Consider the following 12,078-nt stretch of genomic DNA (forward strand, 5'->3'; position numbering starts at 1 on the left):
TTCTTTTGTTTACCATTTTTACAGTGTAAATATTTCTAATAAAAATAAATATAAAGTGAGCGCTGTACACTTTGTATTCTGTATTGTAACTGAAATCAATATATTCGAAAATGTAGAAAAAATCCAAAAATATTCAATATATTTCAATTGGTATTCTATTGTTTAACAATACGATTAAAACTGTGAATAATCGCGATTAATTTTTTTTAACCATGATTAATTTTTTGACTTAATTATGTGAGTTAACTGCCATTAATTGACAGCCCTATCTGCAAACTTTAGTATCTGTAATGTAAGAGACAAGAATCAATCCTCAGCTGCACTGAGCACGAGCTTGGTACAGTTGAGGAGGGACAGGCACAGGTACCTCTAAAACACTTGTCCACCTCTTCTAATCATGGTAGCAACCAGGGGCTGAACTGACCTCTGACACAAATCAGAGCAACCTAAAGGCTGATGTAATTTATGCCTATTTGTAATGGCCCCATAGAGGGAGATCAGCCAGAATCCCTGGCCCTACTACTGTCAGGCCCCCCCCCCCAAATATGATCCCTACATCAGGGGAGAAGAGAGGGAGTGAGTAGATGACACAGAGCCTTGCTTTATGCCTCCTTCGAATTCCCCTGTGCCAGTTGCCTCTTTAGGGCAACTTTCCACAAAGGCATGAGTTAGGATTGTGATAAGCATTTTTTTAATTATGACATCAGCACTTATTAAGTAATTAAGTAATCAAAATCTTTATGCTGAAAATAACCATGCAATGTAAAATCAGATCATGGTAAGTGTGGCATTCTATACCTTGGGGGAGCATACTGTAACCCCCATATTCCTCATTTTTATATGATCGTGATCTTACATATAAAACGTGCCTTGTAAGGTATCAGGGGAAAGGTTATGATCTGCTGAAAGTCATTTCTCTATCCATATATGTTAATCATTAATGCATATGAAGTTATGAGAATTGTGTTGTATGGCTGTCACTAAAACATGCTGTAAATTGGGGAATCAGCCAGATATTAGCTCCCCAGAGGCAATAGCAAGGAAAGTAACCAACACCTGGGCTGGGTTTCAAACAACCCATCAACAACCACTGTCCAGCAAAGGAGCTACAATTCAATGACTCACCTGCATGACACCACACCAGGGGAATTGCTCAAACCTTGCCTGGAGACTCAGCAATGCCCCCAGACATGCCTGGACTTGTGCTCCCCAAGCACATGGGACTGAGATTATAAAACAGACAGCGGACACATGCTTGGCCTTTCTCCTGCCCCCACCTACGCTGCAAGCAACTGAGACACTGAGAAGACGACAAGACTCAACAGAGGACATTGGCCCAGGTTTAAGGGACAAACCTGTATATTAAGGAATGCAATATCCAGTGGGGTGAGAAAAACTGCTTAATCTAGTTGTTGCCCGTCTAATAGGCTTGAGAGTTTAGACTGCGTGCTTATATTTTATTTCTTTTGGTAACTAACTCTGACTTTTTGCCTATCACTTAAAAATCTATCTTTTGTAGCCAATAAATCTGTTTTACTGTTTATCTTTACCAGTGAGTTTGTTTGAAGTGTTTGGCAAATCTGCCCAGGTTTTGCAAAGGCTGCTGTATGTCCACCTTCCATTGCTGAAGTGGTGAACCAATTAATAAATTTGCACCGCTCATCTTGAGCAGTGCTAGACGGTATATTCCTGAGGTACAGTGCTGGGAGCTAGGTGGATTTGGCTCTGGTGCCTTTCTCTGTGTGCTTCATGCGTGGCTCTGAGAGCATTCAAGCAATATAGCTGGGTTTGGGTCTCCAAATGCTGTTGTGCTGAGTGACCACAGTGCCTGGAGGGACATGCTGCTTGTCATGAGCAAAGCACTGTGAGACACAACCCAGGCTGGAGAGAGTTAAGGGGGCACAGCATAGTCCCAGACTGCACCTCTTGGGGATCCCATCACAGTAAGTTTCACAACAAATTAACTCTAAATGCAAAATTTATGAAAATCTTCTGGCAGGATATTTTTATACTCCTGTTTTGTACTTAAAAACATTTTGATCTCCAGTTTACAGCACAAAAAGTCAGTCATATGCAGTTTTTACTCTCTAAAAATTAAATTCTGGGAAACACTTACCACTTTGCTATCAGGCCATCACAGTTACAGATTCTTAGCCTTGGTGCTGGTGATAGGAATGAAGTAATAAGCCCCCACATTTTTGCATCCTATCCCTATGCGAGACATCTCATCCTTCGTACCATCTGGCTCTTCTGCAATGTCTAGAAGTAGGGTACAATGTGACTGTGTAACAGCCCTAGGGTTTGTGATTTGAGGGCTATGCCCACATAGCAGCCTCATTCAATTTGCTTTGTAGGAGCTTCATTTGTAGCCTCTGACATGACTCACACTTTGGATTGAGAAACCTCCTGAATATTGCACTTAAGGCAGTGAGGTAAAGTGGAGGAAATTAGGATCTGATACAGGGCAAGATATACTCTTGGGATTTTGGTGAGAAATACTAGAAGAAGTATTTGATTTGGAACCTGACAGCAAAATTTCAAACCTGTCAGCATTTAGCATTAGATCCAATTAACTGCTTGGAATCTTTTAAAGATCGCTTTTACCAAACTTTAACAAGAGTTTCCTCTCTTTTTATCAGCGTGTTTCCTTACGGTTCCTCCTGTGGAAACAGTCCAGGAGAAAGCAAGACCACCCCACCAGTGCTCCCACACAGCAGTGCTTTACACATGATTATGTATTATTTGTACTGTGGTATACACAGTGCTGAAAAGCAGCCTGAACATGAGCAGGATTGTAATACATAGCCAGAATCCTGGTCAATTTCAAATGGATGTAGGCACAACATGGAAGTACTACTACGTAGGTATGTGGGTGGGGCAACTCGCCACTGTAAATTTTCTTCTGCTGCCAATAGGATAAAGGGAAAAGGAGAAAGAATTGCTACCAACAAATGGCACAAAACCTGTGAAATTCCTATGTAAATCTTGATCCACCTGAAACTCTGACTCTCTCACCATTTGAAGAAAGACAGACACACAGAGAGACAGACAGACAGAAAGATGGCATCCTCCAGAAGAAAAATTAAATTAGTGCCCTGGTTCCTATGCTCCCAGGCAACCCAAAAGACACGTGTATGCCAAAAGTAATGATGAGAATTTAAAAGGTTTCAGAGTAGCAGCCGTGTTAGTCTGTATTCGCAAAAAGAAAAGGAGTACTTGCGGCACTGAATGCATCTGATGAAGTGAGCTGTAGCTCACAAAAGCTTGTGCTCAAATAAATTTGTTAGTCTCTAAGGTGCCACAAGTCTTCCTTTTCTTTTTGAGAATTTAAAAGACATCCCACATAACACAGATGGACTGCACCAACAGGCTGTTGAAATGTTGCCTCAGCAGCAAAGATTCATGTAGTGATACAAGGCCAACTGCACTAGCATCAGCTAATGGCCTTGTTCCAGTCACAACCACCAGCACAGCAGGGACAAGTCATCTCCAGAACAACTGAAAGAACGATGAGAAGTATCCTGTCTGCACTAGCCATTCAAGTGCAGTTCACTCAGCCTTGATATAATTTAACAGCTTAAAAAAATAGCAGCTGTGAATAAAAATGTGCCAGAGTGACAAAAACCAAAAGAATTTATTGCAATTGCAGTATGGACAAAGCTTTTGTATATTTGACACTACCAACATTTTAAACTCACTCCTTTGTTGTCAGATGATGCTGACTGAAAGTCACCTTTCTTGATATTGCTGTTATAGTTACATCTTTGTGAAAAGTAAAATGCAAATATCATAAGGCCCCAAAGTTAAAGAATTGTAAAGAATCTACTCTGTCCATTATTACCTGATGGAAACAGGAATATGTCAAGTACAAAGACTACATGACATATAAAGCACTTTAAGACAGCCTGTGTAACAACAATATTTACTTGGCCAGATGGCCGCCTTTAAATAAACTTAAACAGAGCAACGGGAGAAGAACTCTCTCAGTCCCTTAGAATTTCCAAACCACATAAAGAGAAATCAACTAAAGGGATGTAGGGGCTAAAAACAGAGTGAACAACATACACCAGTCATGAATAGTAGTGTGTGATAGATGATGTTAGGGGCTTTATTCCTTCACCCGCTTACTTCCCTAGTCCTTCTCGCATGAACAGAGAGCAACAATACCCGAAGTCCAAAGGTGCAAACAATTCAATGTTTACTGGGGCGAACTTCCAGCAAGCATGATTCCAGTTTCCCTCCTTAGTGTCCCCCTTCCCAGCTCTGACATCACAGAGCCTTACCTGTGTCCCTGTTCCCATTCCCCCCCCTTAGCAAAACATTATTCCAATTTCCCCACCCCCCATTCCTTGTTCCCATTCTCCCCTCCCCCCCGCTTACTTCCTAATTGACTGCAGACTATATAGGAAAACTTGAGTTCTTCTTAGCTATACCTTAACCAATCATTTTACTGACATTTAACTAACCAATCCTAACATATTGTAACATGATTATTTAACCAATTATATCCCACCACCTTAATCAGTTTACACCCAGCTAAATTAATTATACAGCAGACAGAAACAATCACAGAACCAGACAGAGATTATACAGACAAACAATAGGGAAATGGGGACTACAATGATAGAACAACACAGAAATGAGGATTTCACATCCCAGCTATTGATAAGTGAGTTCTTGCCAAACAGGATGCTATCAAACTAAGTTTCCTTTTACATTTTCTAGGCACTTCCCTTTCCCTGGAGGTGACAGACATGATCAGGACAGGACTGTATTCCTAACAGCCCAATAGCACCTTATTTCAATGTGACTAGTCTGGGATGTGACCATTCGCTTCCCAGCTTACGGCTGCCTCTGCTGCTTAGCCAGAGGCCTTGGCCTAAGAACAGGGCCTCAGACTGTCACAGTGAGAAAAGGCCTTATAGAGTCAGACAATGATTTTGATTCTCTCTTTTATACCTCTATAACTAGCTAAGTGATAAAATACACCTAAATTCTTAGAGCATAGGCCTTTACAGACAGGCCTGAATATCTATATCCTAACAGATGAGTGTCATTAATCAGTGACTTTGTTTTGATACTATATTCCCTAGTGAATTAAGGAGCGCATATCCTTCATATATCATCTTTGCTTTGTTTGGGCTTGTCTTATGAGTCTCATTTGTGAGTTTGTGCAGTCAGTCATGGAAAGGGGTAAATCCGGGGCCCCTGTGCAGCTGCGTATGGCCCAAAACATAGCCAGAGTGCAGCATTCTTCTTGCCCAGGGATACAGGAAGTAGAGAGCCTGGGCAGGGGCACTCCTGGTGGGAGAAGGGAAAGTTCTAGCTCCAAGCATTCTGTACATAAGACTGCATCTGAACATTCCCCCTGCAGTGCTTAGGGATGATGCAGAGGGAGCGTCAGGTAGCTGCTTTACAAATCTTTTGTACTGATCCTTCACCCTTCTCTGTCCAAAAGACACAATCACCCAGGAGGAGTAAACTCTGATTCTAAGAAGACAGGGGATTATCCTTGCTGCCCTGTAATCTTCCTGAAGCAGCATCCTAGAATATAGGGAGACACTTCAAGTCCTTTCCTAACTCCTTCAAATAAAATAAAAACCCTCCTAAAGGATTCTAACCTAGCCAGGCAAATCTTAGTCCTGCATACCCTAAGAACATTGGCAGAAACCAGGCAAAACAATGCCCTTGTTTAAATTAAAGGGTCACTGGACCTTTAAGAAGAAACCTAGACGTACAAAGAACCACTTTGCTTCTGCGCAAAAGTAAGCAGAGAGGAATGAAAGAGGGCAGTTGTCTCCCGCACCCTCCAAGCAGGGGCACTCAAGTGTAGAGCCCTGTGTGGATACAAATTTATATCCACAGATGTAGATATCCAGAGATATAAATCGGTATCCACAGAATCACAGGGCTCTTCTGGGAACTGCAGTGGCAAAAGGAGCAGAACATGGGGCCGCCATTCCCAGGAGCCAGTGGAAATCATAGCGTCCTCCTCCTTGTATCATATTGTTTAGGAAACCATCTAGATATTTTTTATTAGAGGAAAAAATCAGACTTTTCAAAATATAGAAGCTACAAATAGGCAAAATAGATCAAATACAACAGCTATATTAATATATTGTATCATTTGATAGAGGACTACATTATATCCAATCTATAATCCCTCCCCAGATCACTAAGGAACTAACAAAGATGGATCTATACAATAAATAGCCGTGAAAGACTTATTAAATATGTTTACTGATCCTTTGGTATTTTTACTCTCCTCCTCATTCAGAAAATTTCTCAGTAACTACTTCTCAGTAACACTCTTAGGATTTCCTTATTAAACCAAGAGCTGGCGAAGAGACTAAAATTCTGGTCTGTTCATAGTACTGTGTTTTTCAGGGCCCCAGTCCAGCATTCTATCTTGCTGAGAGAACCATGTGTTAATGGTGATGTCAATGCAACTCCACCCAGGATTAAGGGCCAGATTGCAGGATTGGGGCCTATATCTGTGTCTTCTTAGCCTTTAGTAACGAAAAGCGTTTTTTTTAACATTTCAAATGTTTACAGTTAATTTAGTGCTTGTGAAAGATGGAAGATTGATAACACTGGAAACCAACATCCTCATTCTACAAAGCAAGACAGCAATACTACAAGCTTATCCACATTGTCCCACCAATGTTCCTCATGCCTGATCTGAAAGTGACACCTGTATGAATCAAAGGGTGGATCAGGCTCTGTGTTCCATTAAACATATTTCTTGAACCATCCAGTGAAACATGAATAGCACCCCTGAGTGGTTCTGACTATATGAGAACCACTGGATTACATTACTTGGTGTTTAAGTTTTTCACGTAGTTCAAAGCTGGAGTTATTTGTTCACCCTAAACTCACAAAGAACTCAGTGGGGTTTTGGCTGCTAAAGCAATGCAGTGGTATGGCCCACATGGTGCGACAATACCTGGGTAAAATGGATTGTGCTTAGGACTGAGTAACAGCTTTAACTCTTCTTGCCTTTGTGGTTCAAATCTAGACTCTTAATATTGCTCCCTTTTGTGAGTCAATATTTAACGTGGCACTACTTTAAGAGCGTGTTGTGTAGAGGAAGAAAAGGATACTTAAAAGTAAATAGATAAAGCATGAAATGTTCACTCAATAGCCAACATAGTCTAAGAATTTAGTTATTAAAAAAACCCCAACAACTGAGTGCTGTATTACCTTCATGGACAGCCATCCATTAGTACAATATTCAGTATGCACACAAATTCCTTCAAATTTTTGGGGCACTCCCTTTCTGCAGAACGCCAGTTGCGCATTTGCTGTGAGGTCAGCCATATCACCGAGCCAGGCATCAATATCTGGCAGGAATTGAGTTTTCCATTTTTGCAGAATTGATTAATTTTTCGGCAACCAAAGCTGCACGTTGGAACCACACCACCTTGTCACCAAGTAACCCCCAGGTATCACAAATGTATCCAAGAATGAAATTTAAGGGGGAGGGCTCCAGTTTAACATCCAATATCAAATTGGTCCTTTGACCCACCTCACACCAGAAATCGTTTATCTAGGGGACACTCCCAAAACATATGAGCTAATGTAGAACGTAGGGAGTTACATTTCTAACAGCAGTCCAGACAGCAATTTTTAAAAATGAACCCAAGGTATAAGGAGGGTGCATAACACAAGACACATCTGGCGTTTTTGGTTTGGTTTTTTTTAGGAGATGCACACATATTTTCCGTCTAGTAAATGCTTCATTTTCCATATATACAATTATCTGCATTGTTAAATCAAAAGAAGAGTGAAAACTGCCAGCACAAAGCTGACACCATAATATTTAGATACTAGTTCTAGAAATTGAGCTTTAATTCTGTATCTGCTACTATACATAAGACAATTATAGTAACAATTGTCCTTAAAACTCTCTCAGAATTGGTTTCATATAAGCAATGCTTTTTATGGAGTAATTGCTTTTAGCATTCCCAATCCTGTTACTGACATGCATATTTTAATTCATCGACATTTTAATGCCATCTGCCACTTAGAAACCCAATCTGCCAAACTGTCAAAATTTATTCCAGATACTATGTACATCCTCCAAGTCATCTGATTATTCTCCTAGAGTTAGAGGGCCTGATTCTCCACCACCCTGTACCGTGTGTAATTATTTACACCTGGGCCAACTGGGTGTAAAATGCTCCCAGATCAGAATGACAGCATTTTATACTCACTTGGGACATCTGTAGATGATTAGCATAGGTGCAAGGCCACAGGGAATCAAGACTAATATCTTTTGTAAACACTGTTATTACAGCTTCTAGAGCCTTTGTGTACAGAATAGGAGTAAACCTCATACGGTCAACCTCTCCTTCCTCTCATGGGAAAACCTATGAGAATGGGGACATGAAGAGAAAAAACTCCAAGGTTTCCACGCAGAGTCTCTCTCAAATCATTTGGTGGAGGGGAAGGATTTAGCACTCTGGAATTAGTTGTAGTTCCACCCCAAACCCTGCACATGTCAGGAAACTTTGCTTTCCACTTGCTCTGGTGCTCCTGGTCTCTCCACACCCACTTCCTAAGAGCACAGATCTACCGGTGACCCCCTTTCTGGCTTCTGCTGCCCACAAGACCTTCAGCAGTGTGGTCAAGCGGATACAGCTCTGGGCTGGGATTCAGGAGAACCTGGGTTCTCATCCTGGCTCTTCCACTGCCCTGCTGGGTGACCTGGGGAAAGTCACTTTCCCTTTCTGTGCCTCAGTTTCTCCATCTGTAAAGTGGGGGAAATGATACTGACCTCCTTTTCTAAAGTGCTTTGAGATCTAAGACTATAGAGCTCTATATAACTGCTAGGTATTATATTATTATTATTACAGACATCTGACCACTTCCACCTTCTGCATGGAAAAGGGGCAGTAAGGGATTATCTCAGCCTAATCTTGATTTAATTAGAGAAAATTTCCATTGGCTTTAGGGTCAGCCTCTATATGACAGCCCATTAGTAGCTTCTTGCTACAATCGCCTGAATTTAAGATTTTGTTTTTTCTAGATGTGCCTAGTTTATTATCTATGCCATGGGGCTTAATAACAAGACATGACGCAAACAAGCCATCTAAACTGTTTTTTTCCCTTAATTATCTTGTGAAAATGTAACACAAATGTATGTGTCACCTACTGTACACTATATTCACTATAACCGCAGTTCACACAACACTATGTTGCTATCTAGATATTGATACAAAATAAACTAATAGCAATTCTTGGTCTTTCAGGCCAAATTAGTGTTTCAGAAACCTATTCTCCCACCAATTCAGATGCATTAATATGGTAAATTCACATTATTTGGATTATTTACACATCATGGATACTTTAGGGAAGGGATATAGTCCCTGAAGTATCCATTTTAAATTGTGTTAATTAACTTTTGTCTCTGACTACCAACCATTTGTTTCCTTTGCAAGTGACTCCAAGAAGCAAAGATGACAGGACTATAATTCTCTGAATCTAGTTTTGCCTGCCCGGCATTGGAGGCATAAAAGCCATTTCGTAGATTTCTAATCATAATAAATCTCACCAGTCCATAGTACATCTCACGGAAGTATCATAGTAATTGGAGTCCCACATTTTTCCTACTGTACTGCCCTTGGTCCAGTGTACCACGATGTCTCTTATCTGGTCTTGGGCATTTATATCCTTCTGTATCTTGCAGGCTTTTAAATTACTTTCTCATAATGGATAGCAGACATGTAAAATCAGCCTTTTTAAAAAATTTAAACACACACACCCCCCTTTCAAACCTCTGTTATTTCATGATCTGTATAAGGGATTTAAAAAAAAAAGCAGTCAACATCGCTAGCCAACAACATTACCATTTTATCTCCAACAGCACACAGCATATTGCTGAAAACAAAAACATTACAGATCCAGAACCTGACAGACCGAACAAGCCAAAGTCCTGTTCAGAATTGTACTCATTCTTTACACAAAGGGCAGGAAAACATGCTGGACTAAGCCAGGGTCATTGGCATCTGGGCACCACCAGTACCACTGGGAACCTAGACAAAGCAGTAAGTTAGAGGCAGAGTTGCAGGCGCCACACAGTGCAACACAGAAGAACAGAGGAACCAATGGTAAAGGAGCCACTTGGTTTTTAAGTTGTTAGTTGTGAGATCCTTTAACTTAACTGTATTGAGGTTTGCTGTATTCTTATGCTCGTGATCTCAAAATGGCTTCTTAAGCACGGTAATCCACTGGCAACAAAAACAGCAACTGCCAATGCTTTCTATAAAGCTTAATACAGAGGTAGTATTTGTAAGGGACATACACAGAGAACAACAGCCCTATTGATTTTTACATTCCTGCAATGAACTTTACTTCAACTTTGAATATTAGATAACAGATGTGGAAAACATCCCATATTGATAGGTTCTGCTAGGGTGAATTATTAATCTTTCACAATTCACAAGTGTTTCATGTCCAAGATGACAGCAGCTTGCAAACACACACATTCGCAGGCTCATTTTACTTTACCTTATGTCTCCTATTCTGAGAGAATACAGAATTAGAAATTTAGTACATTGTGGTTACTTCCTAGGACCAGTCATTCATAACCAACCTTATGCTGCACGTAAAGAACAAGAAGGAAAGAAAGCAGGCTATGAATGAGAGAGAGAGAGAGAGATACAGAATTGTCCTGGACAATTAATATATGAGGAATAGATAATTTCTCTGCTGTCACCAGAAGTCCAAGCGCACCACTATAATATAAGATATACTAAATCAGAACACTTGCCACCACTGTCTAATTGGGCTGTATGCTGTGTCCAGGATTTATATTAACCCATGCCGGAATAAGGAGATTTGAGGATTTTTTTAATTGTACAGCTGTTTCTCAGCAAAATGTGATCAACAATGATTTTTAAGCCCATGGGCCTGGTCCCATCAACTTCGATATCAACAAAACTCTCATTGACTTCAGCTGGAGGAGGACTGGGACCTAGGTTCCTCTATTTGACATGACAAGTGACTACTCTTCTAGATGGCCTTACACTGGGGAGCAGCTTTGAAAAGGACAGGGGAAAAGGCTGGATTTAGCACACACCACTTGAATCAGGAAGAGACAATCAGTTCCAAGATGTGCACCTAAAAAAGGGCAAGAGATCATAAAAGTATTATTAATCAGTAAAAATGTAGCATTATCTTACAATAAAGTCAGCTGTAGTACTGCAGCTATACATCAGAAAATGCATATATCATGACACTATTCCCTAATCCATTTTCCCTCATTATGCTCCCATTATGAGCTTCTTCCCCCAATTTCCAACCGTAGAAATTAACAACATTCCCAACTAGGTTCCCTGGCTGCTCCAAGGCTCCCCAGCTTGCATCCTGCCACTAATTATTACTATTATGTCCTGAGCTGTCTCAAAGTCGGCAGAATTTTTGCTGAAATGCACAGTTCCAAAATCCCAGGTGCTTGAGTATAATTATTTAATCGATACCTTTTTGTTTTTCAGCAACAGCCTCAAAAAGCACAGATGGACTGAAATGAAACTCAATCATAAATTAATTTCATATATACATATTTTATACACACACACACACATATACACACATATGGAGATTGCAAACTGTCACATAAAAATAACGCAAACTAGCTATATCTTCTTTAAAGTTTCATTGTCACTTCTTCATTTGTACAAAGGAATAATAAGCACAAAGATTAATTAGCTTTCCAAAATTGTATGGCTCATCAAAAATTACAGCCTAGATAGCCTAAAAAAATAAGGGGGAAGAGGGGGGGAACCTTTTTCACTTTGTTTGGTTTATGTCTGAATAGAGACATTGGGATTCTTTCATTATCAACCTTTTCCATTTCCCTACTATCACTACTGTTGGAATTATTGTTTATGCAGGGTATTATCACAACAATAAATTTCACCATAAAATTCCTTTATTAAATTCAAATGTGGAATGTTATTTATACAATTGCTCTAAACATGCCTAAAAAGCCTAAATAAGCAATTTGCTACAGCCAAACAGTAACAAAACATGTATAAACATTTGATCAAGATACTTACAAACAGGCTAAACCAA

At 40.1% G+C, this 12,078-nt stretch overlaps 1 protein-coding gene across 9 annotated transcripts in view; it reads right to left on the reverse strand.

The window, feature by feature from the left end:
• HHAT (hedgehog acyltransferase) overlaps positions 1–12,078 on the reverse strand; it is a 321,770-nt gene that overhangs the window by 185,765 nt on the left and 123,927 nt on the right. The window contains exon 12 of one of the 9 annotated variants that reach the window (XM_075127108.1): positions 10,830–11,124. The exons of the other annotated variants lie outside the window; for them this stretch is intronic. Coding sequence (XP_074983209.1) covers positions 11,106–11,124 — 19 coding nt within the window. The 3' untranslated portion in view covers positions 10,830–11,105. Of the gene's footprint in view, positions 1–10,829; positions 11,125–12,078 lie in introns of those variants that run through there. 9 annotated transcript variants of the gene reach the window in all.

The sequence above is a fragment of the Caretta caretta genome, chromosome 3, assembly GCF_965140235.1.
Source record: "Caretta caretta isolate rCarCar2 chromosome 3, rCarCar1.hap1, whole genome shotgun sequence".
Taxonomy (NCBI): Eukaryota; Metazoa; Chordata; order Testudines; family Cheloniidae; genus Caretta; species Caretta caretta.